Source organism: Mus musculus, chromosome 15 (assembly GCF_000001635.26).
Source record: "Mus musculus strain C57BL/6J chromosome 15, GRCm38.p6 C57BL/6J".
Classification (NCBI taxonomy): Eukaryota; Metazoa; Chordata; class Mammalia; order Rodentia; family Muridae; genus Mus; species Mus musculus.
Window position 1 is genome coordinate 75965528 of NC_000081.6, and position 17097 is coordinate 75982624.

The following is a 17097-nucleotide window of genomic DNA, read 5'->3' on the forward strand; positions in this document are numbered from 1 at the left end:
AAGCCCAGAAACAACCCCAAGTAGAGCAATAACATGCTTGGTGAGGACAGGGGGCATTGGAACCCCTAGGGCTGCTGCTTAAGCACAGGTGTACAGATGTGGAGACTGTTAATTCGTCAACTAGTCATAGAATCGACACATAAATCTAGGAAATCCAAGAATTTCGATTTTCTGAATACACAGTCCAAAGTAGTGAATGCAAACAGACCATGTACACGTATTGCTCTTAGCTCTCTTGCTCAACAAAACTCACAGGAGGCCATCATTTGGCTCACACTAGGCTTCTGCCCTGGGCCCTTAGCTGGCCAGACTCAACAAAGGTGTCAATCATAATCAAGGCTCAGGCACCAAAGGAAACGAGGTTGTTATCTGACCTTTTGGGAAATCAGGAGAGGGTGGATTTCCGTGAGCATGACAGTAGAGTTCCCAGTTCCCTAGCCTTTAATCTTTACAGAAGAGCAACCTGGAGTTGTTACTTTTTGTTTTCTTCCATAGTGTGTCTCTGCCTCAGGAAGAAAGTAACTTTGATTAGAACAGTCTTTTTGTTTGTAGCCCTAGCTGTCCTGGAACTCCCGGAGATCCACCTGACTCTGCTTCCTGAGGGCTGGGATTAAAGGGATAAGCTACCTCTGCCAGCTAACAAGTGTTACACGATGTTTAATCACACTGTGAACCCTGAGATTATGTTATTTACTGGAAACAACTGCTTTTAGTTGTGGTGCGACTCAACTTTAGCACACACCTATTATCCAAGAGCTTTCTGCTTGATTATTGTAAATAGGATTAAATGAAGTCAACTGTAAGTCAAGAGGAGGACTAAGCAACCAGCTGACAGGAAGTGAATATAGGATTATTAAGGAAAAAAAAAAACAAGAGTAAACAGTAGGGTGAATAGAGAGATACACAGGAAATAGGGATGGAGGAACATTGAGTTGGAAGTTTTGGGGGACTAAGAGAGGGGATTCCTTCTAGGAAACTGGCAGGCTTTCACACCAGTATCTAGTTCTGGAGTCTTCACTGGTAAAATCCAATAATTGAGATTTTGTTAACAATGCTGGGTGTGGTGGCACATTCCTTTAATCCCAGCACTTGGGAGGCAGAGGCACGTGGATTTCTGAGTTTGAGGCCAGCCTGGTCTACAAAGTGAGTTCCAGGACAGCCAGGACTATACAGAGAAACCCTGTCTCGAAAAACAAACAAACAAACAAAAAACAACAACAACAAAAGAGATTTTGTTAACAAAAACCAAACAGACAAGACCAATCTTATTTCTACCTTTTGCTTTTTTCCTTTTAGATCTTCCCTCTGTATTTTTCTTTTCTTTTCTTTTCTTTTCTTTTCTTTTCTTCTCTTCTCTTCTCTTCTCTTCTTTTCTCCTTTCTTTCTTTCTTTCTTTCTTTCTCTCTTTCTTTTGTGTTGTTTGTGTGTTATTTATTTTGGAGGAGGTTGCAAGGGCAAAGGTCGGATATGAGGGGATGAGTGGGATGGGGCTACATGATGTCAAACAAGAAATCAATAAAAAGAAAAAATAGTAGAGGTCACATTTTCATGGCCAAAATATAAGAATAAACATAGATAGCTAGTAGTAAGATAATGAGCTAGGAAATTAATTCTTTCTAGTATTGTTTTGAAAATATACCCCATAGGCTATTAAAAGAAATTCCAACTCTTTCCCAAGGCATTGTTTAACTTGGAGTCTTCAGTCATCATCTACAGTTGGCTTAATGGTCACTCCTCTTCTTATCTGACCCCAACCAATTAAACGCCAGTGTTTCTCAACTCTTCTGTTAAGGGCAATTTTTTCTCCTTTCTTCTGTACACACAGGACTGGTCAAAACAATTTTGCCCAAATCAGCCTTAACAGCACTAACTCTTCCTCCTGTCAACAGGGATCCTATGTTGACCATAAGCACTTCATTCTTAGACAGCTTTTGGACCTTGGCTGCTTTCTTGTCTCCTTCAGTACGTACACCCAGAAGACGTTTAAGCAGGAAATAGGAGATTTCCAGTTCTGTGAATATTTCAGGTAACGCTCCAACTGCACCAAGCACTTGTCCCACCATTCTACCAGCTCAGCACACAGTGGGGCCGATCTTTGTTCCAACTCCAGTGAGACCACCTGGGGCAGCATACTGAAGATCATTATGTTTCCCCCAAAAAAGTGACACAATATTGGAAAAGGTTGGTTTACACATGAGTTTTCCTTCCCTATCTTTGGAGACAATACGGGGTCTGACTTCTATCTCCTGGCATACCTTTAACACTCCTTTTAGAATACTACCACCAGCTATACCTCCCTTAAGGTCATCGACTTCACAGCCAGGTTTGTTGACATCAGATGGACTGATAACAATGAGATGGGGCTCTGAAGTAAAGTCTCTTGGGGCCACTGGTATTTTCTTCACTATATACTCACAGACAACTTCAATATTATACTTCAGTTGAGCAGAAATTGGAATAATTGGTGCCCCTTTCTGCTATCGTTCCTTGCACAAATGCGAGATTTTGCTCATATTGTTCCTTAGCCTGACTTTCTTTTACCAGATCAATTTTATTCTGTAAGATCAAAATATGCTTGAGTTTCGTGATTTCTACAGCAGTCAGGTGTTCGGGCCAAGGGCATGATTCATTACTAGCTATCAACAGAAGAGCTGCATCCATCTCTACTGCACTGTTCAGCATCGTAGCCATCAAAATATCATGGCCAGGACAGTCAACAAAGGAAACATGTCTGACTAATTTGAAGTTCCCTTTGGCCCCCAGAATGTATGTAGGAAACTTATCTGGTGTACTGCTTCCACATGATCTGGTCTAGGACAACTTGAGTCATCAAAGTTTATAAGTCTTAGCATGAGCATGTCCAAGCTTGATGGTAATGTTTCTTTCTAGCTCATTTTTGAATCTGACAGTGTGAACTCCAGAAATAACCTTCACCACGGTGGACTTCCCATGAGCTCCATGACCAGTTGTAACAATATTAATTGTAGCTTGTCTGCTGATAACTTCACGTGAAAGTGGTGTCAACTTGGTAACATCCCCCAGCCATCTTGCTCAGAGGGGAAAGGACGTATCTTCCTTTCCATCTGCTCAGCTATCTTATGGTGGGACGAAGGCTGCCTAAACTAGAATTAGAATTACAAATAAGTTTGCATCTTTCAAATTAAATTTGGCATCACAGTGGCCTAAGGGTCCAGTGACCCCAATGAACAAAGTAGGAAATCCTGACCCATGCCACTAACATGAAGCAAACTGGCAAACATCAGTTTAGACAGCCATAGGACAAATTCCAAACAAAGAATGTTGATGGTTCTGGCTGCTTGAGAACTGGAGATAGGTTCTCTGGGGCATGGACATTTCTGATTTGAAGCCAACATGGTCTACAAAGAGAGTTCCAGAATAGCCAGGGCAACACAGTGAAACCTTGTCCCCCAAGCCCATCAAAACAAACACCTCCTTCCAGTGGGCTCAGGAACACACGAAAAAAAACCCACAGACCACCCATATCAACGGAAGGGCTGGGCCCCTGGGGGCGGGCTCGCGCACACTTCCGCCCTTTTATCTGGCCCCGCCCTTTAAGTAGCCGGAAGACGCTTCTGATTGGCGTATTTCCGCTGGAGAGTTGAAGTCAGTGCGGCGCGCACGGGAGTTGACGTTTAAAGGTGCAGGAGCTGGGGAATCCGACGGTGGTGCTGCTTTGGGTTGCTCTGCTCCGCGCCACTGCGCTTGCGCTGAAGCCGACCCTACCCCCGGCATCCCCCGCGGCCTTCAGATGCGCCGGCGTCTTGCTGCAGCTGCTGCTCTCGGCGAAGCTCGACGAGAGCGCTGCTTCCGACGGGGCAGCGCTCTTCCCGAGCGAGCTAACGGCGATGCTCCTCCGGTGAGCTCGGACCCTCTACCCCCAATCCCTGGCCCCGCGCCCACCTGGGTCCCCTTGGCACGGGCGCTCGGGTTTCCTGCTTCTGGCAGGTACCGCGCTCCGGCGGTCCTAGGGTCTCAGTCTGGGTCTGTCTGCTCCTGCTTTCCAGGACTACAACTTTCTGTTTTAGTGTTTCCCACACTCCCTGCTCTCCGGCCTTGAAGTCCAGCCAGGCTTGTGGCACCAGTTCTGGTGTTCAGATGAGAAATATATATTCTGGTTTTATCATGCAGAGTTTGTGGTTGGCAGTCACTACCCAGACCTGTGTTTCCCGAGCTTCGGGTCTTCCAGGTGTGTCCCAATTTGCAGCCTTGCTAGTCGAGTATAGATAAGAATGCATATCAGCACAGTGTAGGTGGTTGGTTAGTTATGTCGCAATGTCACAAGGTTGAATGCCTCTAGGCGCAACTTTTGTGATAGCTGTTAAAATAATTTATAGCCTGACTGGCCTCAACTTGTGCTGACCCCTTTGCCTCTGTCACCTGAGTGTTAAGATTAGTTAGGTTTTTTTTTTTTCTCTCTCTCTTTTAAAATGTTATCTCTTAGCTGGGCAGTGGTGGTGCACGCCTTTAATCCCAGCACTTGGGAGGCAGAGGCAGGCGGATTTCTGAGTTCGAGGCCAGCCTGGTCTACAGAGTGAGTTCCAGGACAGCCAGGGCTACACAGAGAAACCCTGTCTCAACCCCCCCCCCCAAAAAAAAAAAAAGTTATCTCTTTCTATGTTAATTTTTAGAAGTGATTCTAGATACTAGTTCTTTGGCAGAAAACGATTTGGAAATTCTTTCTCTGTTGCTTGCCTTTTAATCTTTCTTTAATCTTTCTAACTCCCTTTTAGAATCAGAAACTCTCTTGTTGGTTTCATTAAATGTTGTTTTGTTTGGCTTGCTTTTTAACTATCCCAAACGGTCTTTGACATAGCTTTTTCGTCAAAGTTGGTGTAATGGTTAATTTCTCAACTTGACGCAATCAAGTAATTTGGGAAGAATGTTTCAAGGGATTATTTAGTTCCGGTTGGCTTGTGGGCATGCCTGTGGGGAATTGCCTTGATTAGCTTAATTGATATGAGCGGACCCAGATTTGGGGTCCTGGACTGTGGAAGGTTAGAGAAAGCTAGGTGAGTTCTAAAACTGCATTAGTTCATTCTTCTGCTTTTGACTGATATGACTAGCTGCCTTGACGGGATGGTAACTTGGAATCGTAAGCTAGATAAGCCTTTCTTCTCTAAACTGAACTGATTTTTTTGGGGTTTTTTTTGGGTCGGAACTTTATCATGCAGCAGAGATGAGGCCTAGCCTTGGACTTTTTTGATGATCTTTTTGTTTTTGAGACTGGGCCTATTGCCCTGGCTGTTCTGGTCTTGCTGGCTTGGATCTCAAGAGTTGTGTTGGGATTAAATGTGTGGGCTACCATTCCTGGCCTGGCCTTGAAGTCTTGCTGCTTTTGTCTCTGCCACTCAGTGCTTGGATTATAGACCTACCCCAGCAGTTATTCTTGGAAAACTGTATTTACTGCATGTATATATGAGTGTAGACCGGCACGTGTACCACTCTTCATATCAGGACAGCTAGTGGGAGTAGGTCCTCTCCTCGGGCTATACTGATCTAGGGGATTGAACTCGGGTGACATGAATCACCTTTACCAGCTGAGCCATCTTGCTGACCCAACTTTTTTTTTTCTTTTTTTAAAAATTTATTTTATTTATGAGTACATTGTAGCTGTCTTCAGACACCAGAAGAGGGCATCAGAACCCATTAAAGATGTTTTTTAGCCACCGTGTGGGTGCTGGGAATTGAACTCAGGACCTCTGGGAAAGCAGAGTAGAACTCTTAACCACTGAGCCATCTCTCCAGACACACACACCCCCAACTTTTTTCTTTTAAACTTGGTGTTTTCTGTGTCCTGTGAACAGAGTCTTTCCCTGCCTACCTTGAGTTTATGAAGAAAATTTAATCCTACAGACTTTAAATTTAATTTTTAATTTAATTTTAAAGATTTTTTTTGTTTGTTTGTTTGGCTGGTCCAGAACTAGATAAGTAGATTAGCCTGCCAGATCCTACTGCCTCTTTCTATCATGTCCTGTGATTAAAAGTGTCTATCAGGGACCCAGATAGAGCTGTCTCTTGTGAGACTATGCCGGGGCCTAGCAAACACAGAAGTGGATGCTCACAGTCAGCTATTGGATGGATCACAGGACCCCCAATGGAGGAGCTAGAGAAAGTACCCAAGGAACCTAGGATGGGCCTCTGGACTTGCCTTTGGGGAACTATTATAGTTGCTCTTGAGACTTTTTTTTGGTTTTTCGAGACAGGGTTTTTCTGTAGCCCTGGCTGTCCTGGAACTCACTCTGTAGACCAGGCTGGCCTCGAACTCAGAAATCCGCCTGCCTCTGTCTCCCGAGTGCTGGGATTAAAGGCGTGCACCACCACGCCCAGCTAATCTTAAGACTTCTAGTTTATTTCTCTTTGTGTCCATGACAGGCCTTTGGCTCACCAAGATCCACCCACCCATCCCTCAGCCACCACACCCAACTGGGAGATTTTCTTAATTGGTTAGATGAAGAAAGTTCCGCCTTGAATGTGGGTAGCACCACTTCACTAACTGGGCCCTGCATCAAATGAAAAGGAGAGGGAACAGCCTAGGCAGCCTTGAGGGCTTGGTGGGTCAGTTCTAGCAGTGTGGTGCCCTCCCTCCTGTTGGCAATCAATCCCATTATCACTGCAGTACACCTGCTTGTTACTGTGCTGTTTGCTTACTTTGTAGTCCTGACTACAGAATCAAGATTATCTCTCTCTTGGTAGCAGTGGGATGATCTGAAAGGAGGATCATGCCACGCAGAAGCCGAACCACAACAGTAGCTAGTGATGGTTCCTTTTTTATTTCTTACCATCTGTCTGTCTTCTGTCCTTATTAATTATTTATTTTTTTATTTTTTATTTTTCATTTTTTTATTATTATTATTTTTTTTTCAAGATAGGGGTTCTCTGTAGCCCCGGGCTGTCCTGCAACTGTCTCATTAGATCAGGCTGGCTCTGAACTCAGATCCACCTGTCTCTGCCTCTCAAGTTTGGGATTAAAAGTATGTGCTACTCCATCAGACTAAACTGGGGTGTGACGCGCTCAGCACAGTAGGGATGTTTTCTTTATCAGTAATTTTTCTCATTGCTGTGACAGGCAGCTTAAGGGTTTTGTTAGGCTTGCAGTCTGAAGGGATACAGCCCACCCCGCTGGCAGGCATGTGAGCTGAAGCTGGGCGGATCACATCCTTGTTCATGAGACAGAGAGGGTTTCTCTGTGAAACCCTGGCTGACCTGGAACTCACTCTGTAGACCAGGCTGTCTTCGAACTCAGAAATCCGCCTGCCTCTGCCTCCCAAGTGCTGGGATTAAAGGTGTGCGCCACCACTGCCCGACTGACTTTTCACCTTTTCATCAGTCTGGAATCACAGTCCAAGGGGTGATAATGCAGAGGTTTCAGGGTTGGTTAGACTTCTCCTAGGTGACCCTCGGTGAATACCGACTGTCACAGAGGTCATTGCTTGTCCTGACACTTCTCCCTGTTCTGCATGTGGGCTTTAGCATGTTCTCTCTGACTCAACTGTCACTCAGTAGCAGGCCATCCTGGGGCCATCTGTTTGTCAGGTGCCAGTGACCTTCAGAGACGTGGCTGTGTACTTCTGCAGGGAAGAATGGGAGTGTCTCAGTCCTAGCCAGAGGACCCTTTACCGGAATGTGATGCTGGAGAACTTCAGGAACTTGAATGAACTGGGTAAGGGCTGCATGTTAGTGTCAGGAGCTTGGTGGGTCCTGGTTAAAGACTCCTGTTGCTGTGTCCAATCTTGTCTGACTCCCCTGGGGTAGCCTGCCTTTTTTCCTCAAACCCTTGGGGCCCCGCGGGGCTTCTGTCAATACGTGTGTGTTTACATGTAGGCATACTTCTGTCCCCTTCCTGCAAGCCTTCTCTGTCGTCTTCATTCCTACTTCCAAGAAGGTTCTCCAGGAAACCTACAAGGACTGGGCTTGTGCTGCCCAGAGCTACTCTTGGTCCTGGCCTTATATTTGCCTACACAAATCAGATCCCGTTTCTCTCCCTTTTGGAAAGGATGCTGTAGCCGGAGACCGGGCCTTATTACCCGTCTGGAACAATGGGATGAGCCATGGGTTGATGACTGGGACAGATCTGAGTTTCCAGATGGACAAAAAAGTTTCTGCCCAGGTAAGCGAGATGAGCTCTTCCCACTCTCAGACAGTGCGAGAGTGGGTGCTCCACTTCTGCCACTAACTAAGCTCTGACCGTGTGTGTGGGGGGTGTCTGTGTCACTGGTCCCTTGTGAGGCTGTACCTGAAGAGAGGTGTTTGAGAAAGGGAGGCAGTGTCCTAGCACTGTCTGAGCCTAGGGGTGGCTGGGATTCGACTGTTATATCCGTCAGCAAGGCGGAGAGAAGAGAGGCCATGCTCGGGGTGTGTGATGGGGAGCAGGGTCTCCATCTCACATGCGTTTGCTCGTTTGTAGAATTAGGATAAAACCCCGGCTCTTTCCTTAAGATATTTATTCCCAGTGGTGGTCATGAGGGGGTTTTCCCTTTGCTACGGTGGGCATGGAACCCAAGGCCTCAGGTAAGCAGTTGGGCTACAACTTGGCTCGGGATCCTGTCCCCCTCCATGTCCTGCCTGCACACCTCCAGACAAGGTTTCTCTGTGTAGCCCTGACTATCCTGGAACTCACTCTGTAGACCGGGCTGACCTTGAACTCAAGAGATTCACCTGCCTCTGCTTCCCTACTGCTGGGATTAAGGGCGTGCGCCACCACCCAGCTTGAGGCTCACTGTTAAGTCTCCCATTGTTAGCTTGGCTCATCTGTGCACACTGAACAGATTTTCACACCGCTTTTCGTTGACTGCCTAAGTAGATTGGCTTGATTTCACTCTTGGTAGCTTTTGGTAGCTTTTCTTCACCCTGTGTTGGGTGGTGGTTTTTAAGTTGATTTGTATCTGGGCCAGTTCTGTGTGAATGTATCTATTCCTCCACAGGAAGCAGAAAGGTGGCCCATTCACGGATAGGAGCCGGGAGAGGGGCTGCCTTGAGGAAGAGTGCCCTGACTTCCGGTAAGGTGCGCCTTCCCAGAGCTACCTCTGGGAGGAGAATGGACAAAAGGGAAGCTTTCCAGAACCGGATATGTGGAAAATCCCACAGGAAGCAGCCAGACCTCAAGGAGCAGGGCCAGAGCGGCCCGGAGGGACAGCCATTTATCTGTGGCATCTGTGGGAAGGCCCTGAGCTGCCACAGCCGGCTGGCCGCTCACCAGACAGTCCACACGGGAACCAGGTCCTTTGAGTGCCTCGAGTGTGGCCGGACGTTCCGCTGGGCTTCAAACCTTCTGCGCCACCAGAGGAATCACACAAGCGAAAAGCCCTTCTGCTGTGAGCTCTGCGGGCAGGCCTTCAGCTTGAAGGACCGCCTGGCGCAGCATCGCAAAATCCACACTGAACACCGGCCCTACGAGTGCGGCGACTGCGGGAAGGCCTTCAAGCAGAAGTCGAACCTCCTGCGGCACAAGCTCGTGCACACCGGGGAGAAGCCCTTCTACTGCGACACCTGCGGCAAGGCCTTTCGGACTAAGGAGAACCTCAGCCACCACCAGCGGATTCACAGCGGAGAGAAGCCCTACACCTGCGGGGAGTGCGGCAAGGCCTTCAGGTGGCCCAAGGGCTTCAGCATCCACCAGAGGCTGCACTTGACCAAGAAGTTCTATCAGTGTGAGCAGTGCGGAAAGGGCTTCCGCCACCTGGGCTTCTTCACGCGACATCAGAGAACTCACGGGCGAGGAGAAGTGTAGCAGGTCCTGCGGGCATCTGGGCCTTCCCTGTTCTCGGCTGCGGGCAAGACTGCAGCAGGTCCCCTCCAGCCGAGGCCACACACACAGCCCGTGAACTGGCAGTTCTGACACTGGGAAGGGATCAGCCGTTCCTCTGGTGCTCCTTGCCTCTGGCTGTGTCTGCCAAGGAATTTGCCCCGGCCTGAGTGTCACTTGTACGCACTTTAACTCTTCTCTCTCCTAGCTCTTCCATCCTGTCCTCCTGTCCTGTCCTGTGGGAGGGAGGTTTGAGGCTCGTGCAGAAGCAAAGCTTTACTGTTGGAGCTGACAGAATGGCCCAGAGGGCAAAGGTCTGCAAAGCCCGATAATTGAGTTGGATTCCCAGGAATCCGTATGGTGGGAAGGGAGAACCAAATGCTCTAAGCTGTCCTCTGACTTCCCTCGTGTGTGTGTGTGCGTGCACACACAAGACATAATAAATACATAACTCAATGGGAGAAGCCTGTTCTTCAGCCTCGGCAGGTGGCTATAGAAACAGCTTTGGTAGCGGGCTACAGAAAGAGCTGGATGCAGGCTGGGGCGGCTTGTGAGGAGTAAACTACTACAGCGCCCTCAGTGGTATGTCTCCAGTACTTTGTTCAGCTAGAGAGATTGGATCTTTGCTTCTGTTTATTTGGTTTGGTTAAAGTATAACCAGGTTGTTTCCCAGCGGCAGTGGGGCACTGCCAGGAAGGTGGATGAGCCTTTGCCTCACATATGGTCCTTTGTACCGGAGAAGAGTCTAGTGCCAGGCAGGGAGGGGCAGCTGGAACCTCTGCTTCTGGCCCTGTTGAGAGCTGGATGCTTCTCAGTGGTCCTGTTTCTTTGTACAAGGTCATGAATTGTAGAGATGGCTGCCAAGTTGGACCCATTCTCAGCTTGTTTGTCCCTTCAGGAATGAGACCCCACTGTACTATCACCTGCTGTAGCTACTGTAGTGCTGGCCATCAGCGGGGCCTCCAGCTTTCTGTGTCAGATCTGTTGCCTAGACAACATGGCCTCACCTGCCACTGCCCTAGGTGCTCCTCTTTCAGCTCTGACCCTGGTGCCTAGTGTCATGTCCCTAGAGTTAGGCTGGGCCTTCCAGCAGTGTGAGGTGACCACATGTACCTCAGGGCATCTTCAGTTCTAAATCAGCATGCCAGCTTTTCAGCTAGAGATTGGTCTACCAGGTGGAGCTCATGGATACAGCCCTGCACTCTACAAGCTGATCCAGGGACAAAGCACGTTTTCCCCTTAAATCAGGTTATCTCCGGATCTGATGACAGATTGTGGTTTTAAAGAATTTCAGGGGGCAGGAGAGATGGCTCAACAGTTAAGAGCACCACCTGCTCTTCAGAGAATCCAGGTTCCCCTCCCAGCACCCACACGACAGACCGTCTCCTCCTGTGTAACCCGGGCTGGTCCTGAGCTTGATCCTTTTGCCTCTTCAGCCCAAGTGCTGGGGTCACAAACCTGCACCACCACAGCCCTTTGTAGCAGCTTGGCCAACTCAACCTTCCTGCTGCTCCTTTAGTACCGTTAGCGCCTCATGTTGTGATGACCCGCAACAACAAAATCCTTTTTGTTGCTTCTTTACAACTGTAGTTTTGCTTCTCTTGTGAATCGTAATATAAAATACCTGTTTTCCAGTGGTGTTAGGTGACCTTGCAAAAGGGTCATTTGTCCCCCAAAGGGCAACAGGTTTGACAACCACTGATCTGCAGTTTTCCTGAAGCTTCATTTAGCAATTGCAGTGGGCCAACTGTCCCCAGTGACCCTTATAGCTCCCATGCTTTCTCAGTCCTCAGGCCACGTGGAAAACTGCAAAGCCCCATACAAAGGAAGGGGAGAAACCATCCTTTTGGTTTAAAAGGTACTTAAGAGGTGAGAGGGGACCCGAGTGTCTCGAGGTCTTTGCTGGGATGCTGTAGTAGTTGCTTCTCTATTGCTGTGGTAACACAGCGAGGCCAACAGCAGCTTAAGGGAGAGTTTATTTTGACTCTGTTCTAGAGAGAGTCCACCGTGTCGGGGAAGCACGGCAGTAGACCTGATGCGGGAAGCGCAGAACACACACGCATCCTCAACCACGCTCACCAAGCAGAGGCAAACCCTGAAAGCGGGGAAGGGGTTTTTAATGGAAAAGTCTGCCCCCAGAGACACTTCCTCCAACAAGGCAGTGCCTCCCAAAGGTCCCAGAAACGGCACCACTACCTGGAGGCCACGGGCTCAAAAACATCAAAGCCTACGGGAACATTTCTCATTCTGTCCACAGAAGATGTGGTATTCACCCAACATTGACAACCACAGAGTTCAAGGGAAGGGTTCCACCCAAGCATAACCTGCTGAACCAATATCTTACTTAGTTTATGGAGAAGTTTCACACCAGGCCCCACCTTCAGCTAACACCCCACCTATATTATATACTTCAGCACTTGTGGGAACTGCCTGCAGCTGGGACAGTGTCAGACAAGGTTGGGCACTGGCAGCAGGGAGTGGCCCGATTTTAGATATGGTCTGATGACCTCCCCACTTTGCCGAAAATGTTGCTAGGCGTGAGTTGGCGAGGATGTTTGGGTAGCCAACTCATATGGCAGTAGTAACACCTAGTGAGTGGTTCACACTTCTACTGTAGCATCTGAGGGTTAGGAGATGGCTCACTGGATAAAGCAGTGCTGTGCCTGACGAGGACCCAAGTTTAGATCCCTAGCACCCACGCGGTAAGCTGGATGAGCACGTGGCCCACCCATAATGGTAGAGACGGGATTCCTGGGAGCAAACCGGCTAGCTGGGCTAGCTTAGTACATTCAGCCAGAGACCTCATTAGTACAGCAGAGGGTGATCAGGGAAGAACTCCCTGGTGATGTCAAACTCTGGCCTTCACAAGCACACACGTATGCAAACATACATCCAGAGACACGCAGCACAGGAGATTCCAGTGTCTGATGTTAGAGCTGACAGAAGAGGTCTGGTTTCTAAGCGGGTCACAAGACTGCTCTTGGGCAGCAGGACACCCCCCCCCCCCAATGGTCTACATACTTCTCTCTTTATTCTGCAATTCCGGAGGCTCTGCAACCTGACCATCAGATCTCCTAGGATCCCATGTAGGGAGCTGGAGAGGCGGCTCAGTGATAAGCATTTGCTGTTCTTGCTGAGGACCCGGGTTTAGTTCCGAACACCCAATGAATGGCTCACAAATATCTATAACTTCAGTCCCTAGGAATCGGACACCCCCTTTCACCTTTGCAGGCACCAGGCATGGTAAAACACCCATACACATGAAAATCTCAAGTCTTTAAAGATGTATTTTCTGTATATGGGTTTGCATGTACCTGTGACGGCATCCAGTCCCATTGTTGACGGTTGTGAGTGCCATGTGGGTGCTCAGAATCTTGGAGAGAGCGGCTAGTCTTCTAAACTGCTAAGCCGTCTCTCCAACCCATAAAAAAGACTTTTTTTTTCCTTTTTCTTTATTTTATTTGTGAGGCAGGGTTTTTTTTTTTTTTTTTTAAAGATTTATTTAGTTTGAGGCCAGCCTGGTCTACAGAGTGAGTTCCAGGACAGCCAGGGCTACACAGAGAAACCCTGACTCGAAAAACAAACAATTATTTATTTTTATGTATGTGTGTACACTGTAGCTGTACAGATGTTTGTGATCCTTCATGGGGTTGTTGGGAATTTTTAGGACCTCTGCTCACTCAGTCCCTGCTTGCTCCAGCCCAAAGATTTATTTATTATTATACACAAGTACACTGTAGCTGACTTCAGACGGACCAGAAGAGGTCATCAGATCTCATTATGGGTGGTTGTGAGTCACCATGTGGTTGCTGGGATTTGAACTCAAGACCTTTGGTAGAGCAGTCAGTGTTCTTACACACTGAGCCATCTCTCTCCAGCCCAAGACTGGGTTTCTTTGTGTAGCCTCTGGCTGTCTTGCAATGCACTCTGTAGACCACGATGGCTTCAAACTCAGAGAGACCCACCAGCCTTTGCCTCCCGAGTGCTGGGATTAAAGGCACAAGCCACCACCACCAGGCAAATTAAATTTCTTTAATTTGATCTCTTGGGTGAGTGACCTCTACTTTGCTACTCCCATCCAATCTTGTCCCAGAAATAGCTGCATCAAAGTTCTAGCAACTGTCTAGCCAGCCTACCCTGGTCCAAACAGGTAGAACGTCCATGGGATTTCTGTTGATGCCTGTGTCCCTGAACACAAGATCCCCAAGGCAATGACAGAAGTACCAAGGCTGTGGGCTCCCTCATCTTGCACCCTGGGTCAGGAGGTGTCAACTGCCCTGGACTTCCTGGACAGGAAAGGTGCTCAAAGCCAACAGACTCCAAAACTCAGTTAAGGAGTGCTCTAACGACTGGTCTTGTACATTAAGACAAAGAGGGCTGGAGAGATGGATCAGCGGTTAAGAGCACTGACTGCTCTTCCAGTGGTCCTGAGTTCAATCCCTGGTGACCACGTGGTGGCTCGCAACCATCTGTAATGGGACCCAACACCCTCTTCTGGTGTGTCTGAAGACAGTTACAGTGCACTCATATACATAAATCTTTAAAAAGAAGTTTAAAAAAAAAAAGACAAGACAACGGGGCTGAGGTGGTGGTGGATGCCTTTAATCTCAGCACTGAAGAGACAGAGGCAGGAGGATCTCTTGGATTCAAGGCCAGCCTGACCTATACAGACCCTTTCTATAAAGGAAAGGACAGACCAGCACAATGGAATGTAAGATGTGACCCAGGTAAGATCCATAGCTAGCTACAGACACCACAGGGACAATTTGGCCAGTATGATTTAGTTTACAGTATTTTCTCCAAGGTGCATTTCCTAATTTTAATCATGTCTTGAAGAAAGTTGGGACAGGGCTTGGGCTGTAGCTCAGGAGGTAGCCCTGGGTTCAACACCCAGCACCGGAAGAAAACAGGTCAAAGTCCTATTCAGTAAACACAGGGATATATTTAAAATTAAGGGGCATAACTGTCTCCAACAGAATCCCGGATGGCTGAAAGTACCAAATATATAACATGCATCCCTGTTCATCTAGATGGGTGGCAATGGGAATTCCTAATAATTCTTGCAGTGTTCCCTAAATTGGAATGTATATACATATATACATATACATACCTACATACATATGTGTGTGTGCGTATTATATAAAGCATTGGAAAAGCCCAGTAACTTCTCCCTGTGCTGAGAACAGAATCTGCCCTCTGCTGCTGAAATTACACTACCCAACTTTCCCTAAGCCTGCCTGCCTTGCTGGCTGTTGGTGGAAGAACATCGAATTCCAGCAGCCAAGGATACAACCAGCTCTGCTGTAGCTCGAATAGCAGGCCTCTGCTCACTTGAAATACAAGGGCATCGACCCAGGCAAGTGTCAGAGCGTCACAGAGCTTATTTAACACTTTTATTAACATATCTATGCACCAAGAAATCTTCCAAGGTTTGTCCTCCACCCTATGCCCTACTGGCCTGCCTCCTCGTGTGGGTTCAGGCTTGCTCCAAGACAGTTTCTGTGTCGTCTTCAGCGTTTTCTGCCTCCTCCAACTGTGGGCTGAGAGGGGCCTGATCTTCCAACAGGGCTGTGGGAAGCTTGGAACTGGACTTTGCAGGTGTGTCAATTTCTGGAGAGACCTCACGCAAGGAGGGCTGTGGAGAGATCCGAGAGCCCTCGCGCGACCGCAAGGTACCAGAGGTCATGGATGGAACCCTGGAGCCCTTGCGTGACGGGGTCGCGGATGAGACACGCGAGTCCTTGCGTGATGGAGTCAGAGATGAGACTCGAGATCCTGGATGTGATGGACTCCGGAGAGCAATCACTGACCCAGCCTTCTGAGATAGGCCCGGAAGAGACTCACTGGACAATATAGATGGAGTCTTGGAGGGTCGGTGTGACAGATCCATGGATTGGCCCCGGGAGGTTGGAACTGACTGGGGCGTAGCCTGGGCTTTTAAAACGTGACTGGTTGACCCGATGCGCAAGCTGGGTTGGAGGCTTTGGGGTGGCTGCCAGAGCGGTGGCCCCCCGGGGCCCCTTTGCAACCAGCCGTGCATTTGCTCCAGGTTCTTCAAGTCCACATGCTCCCGGCGCAGCTGCTCCCGCTGCTCTAGCAGCTGCTGTCGCATGTCCTGCAGTAACTGGGTCCTCTGGAGAAGTCTCATGAGTTCTTGTCGGAGATACCCGTTGTCCGCCTTGAGGGCCTGTGCGTGGGAAATGAGGGAACGTGCGGCCTCCCGCTCGGAGCGGCGCGTCAGGGACTGCACTTGCAGCCGCGCCTCCCGCTCGAAAGCCGTCTTCTCATCTAGGAAGCGTCGCTTCACCCCGTGGAGGAGCTGCGTGTGCTCCACGCGCATGTGCAGCAGCTCGCGCTCCAGGGTCCGGATTCGCGCCAGCTGCTCCAGCTGCAGCTCCTACATGGGGTGGGGTGAGGGTTGGGGAGCAGGGGGCGCCGATCAGCGCACCGGTAGGGAGCGCGCCCATCCCTCTGGAGCCCGCCCGGTCCTCGGGGGGCGCGCGCACTGGCCTTGTAGGGCTGGAGCTCCTGCACCCGCTGCGTCATGTTTTCCGCGCGCTTCTTCATTTCCTGCAGCTGAGCGCGCACCCCGTCCTCACGGCCGTGGTAGAAGGACGCTAGCTCCGCTCGCTGCCACCGGATCTGCGCCAGATCCATGCGGTTCTGGTCTTCGACGCGCACGACGGCGTTGGCGCAGCGCAGAGCGTGCGCGCTCACGTAACCGACATAAAGCCGGTTCTCTTCGCGCAGGCGCTGCGCCTCTCTGTTCAGGAACTCGTTGTCCTGCAGCACCTCGTCGATCCGCTGCTCACAGGCCACCAGGCTTTCTGAGAGCAACGCGTACTCGCGCTGTAGGTACTGCGCGCGCTCCGAGAGCGGTTGCTCTGTAGTTTCCTGCTTGCGCCCCGCGTTTTGTCCGCGCTTCTTCTTGGGCGCCATGGCTTGAGGCCCAAGCCAACTGGACTCATGAGAGCGCTGTGCTCCACCCGCTCCCCCAGCTCAGTTACTCTCCCTTCTTAACCCGAAAATTCTGGAGAACTGCACCCTAGGTTCAAGGGTGTGTCTTCTGATTATGAGGTTCAGAGCAGGCAGGATTAAGGATCAGAGAGCACCGTGGCCAATCTGTATATAAGCGTTCCCTCCAGACCACAGCTTTCGCATCCTGGTGCGTAGCTCTAGGAATGTTGATGTCCAGCTTGAACAACCTCTATGGAGACAGAACTTGGTTGCAGTGCCTCGACCTCATCCCATTCTGTTGCTCTGGCAACGGCTTGACTCAATCATTCATTCCCTAAGGTTTCTTATATCCTTGCATGATTCTTCAGTTACAGTGT

The 17097-nt window shown here is 49.2% G+C and overlaps 2 protein-coding genes and 1 pseudogene across 7 annotated transcripts; 1 reads left to right on the plus strand and 2 right to left on the minus strand.

The window, feature by feature from the left end:
- On the minus strand, positions 1419–3038 carry Eif2s3x-ps1 (eukaryotic translation initiation factor 2, subunit 3, pseudogene 1; annotated as a pseudogene).
- On the plus strand, positions 3596–10341 carry Zfp707 (zinc finger protein 707). Of its 5 annotated transcripts, NM_001361465.1 has the most exons (5): positions 3596–3877; positions 4150–4207; positions 7555–7681; positions 8015–8128; positions 8943–10341. In NM_001361465.1, the coding sequence occupies exons 1-5, from the start codon at positions 3867–3869 to the stop codon at positions 9746–9748; spliced, it is 1116 nt and encodes a 371-aa protein (NP_001348394.1). In that variant the 5' UTR covers positions 3596–3866; the 3' UTR covers positions 9749–10341. The 5 variants fall into 5 exon arrangements, with proteins under 5 accessions (NP_001348394.1, NP_001348393.1, NP_001333969.1 ...); NM_001361464.1 differs by lacking the exon at positions 4150–4207 and having other exon boundaries at positions 7525–7681; NM_001347040.2 differs by lacking the exon at positions 4150–4207.
- A 4003-nt stretch (positions 10342–14344) lies between these two features.
- On the minus strand, positions 14345–16758 carry Ccdc166 (coiled-coil domain containing 166). Of its 2 annotated transcripts, NM_146059.2 has the most exons (2): positions 16274–16758; positions 14345–16160 (listed from the first exon to the last, which is right to left on the minus strand). In NM_146059.2, the coding sequence occupies exons 1-2, from the start codon at positions 16700–16702 to the stop codon at positions 15240–15242; spliced, it is 1350 nt and encodes a 449-aa protein (NP_666171.2). In that variant the 5' UTR covers positions 16703–16758; the 3' UTR covers positions 14345–15239. The 2 variants fall into 2 exon arrangements, with proteins under 2 accessions (NP_666171.2, NP_001156990.1); NM_001163518.1 differs by having other exon boundaries at positions 14345–16758.
- Between the last annotated feature and the right edge of the window lie 339 nt (positions 16759–17097).

Excerpts from the sequence above, each read along its gene's own strand:
- Ccdc166 (NM_146059.2), bottom strand. The coding sequence starts at position 16,702 with ATGGCGCCCAAGAAGAAGCGCGGACAAAACGCGGGGCGCAAGCAGGAA. Across the intron at positions 16,161-16,273 it reads AGGAGCTCCAGCCCTACAAG|GAGCTGCAGCTGGAGCAGCT; the intron begins GCCAGTGCGCGC and ends CACCCCATGTAG.
- Zfp707 (NM_001361464.1), top strand. The coding sequence starts at position 3,770 with ATGCGCCGGCGTCTTGCTGCAGCTGCTGCTCTCGGCGAAGCTCGACGA. Across the intron at positions 7,682-8,014 it reads CAGGAACTTGAATGAACTGG|GATGCTGTAGCCGGAGACCG; the intron begins GTAAGGGCTGCA and ends CCTTTTGGAAAG. Across the intron at positions 8,129-8,942 it reads ACAAAAAAGTTTCTGCCCAG|GAAGCAGAAAGGTGGCCCAT; the intron begins GTAAGCGAGATG and ends ATTCCTCCACAG.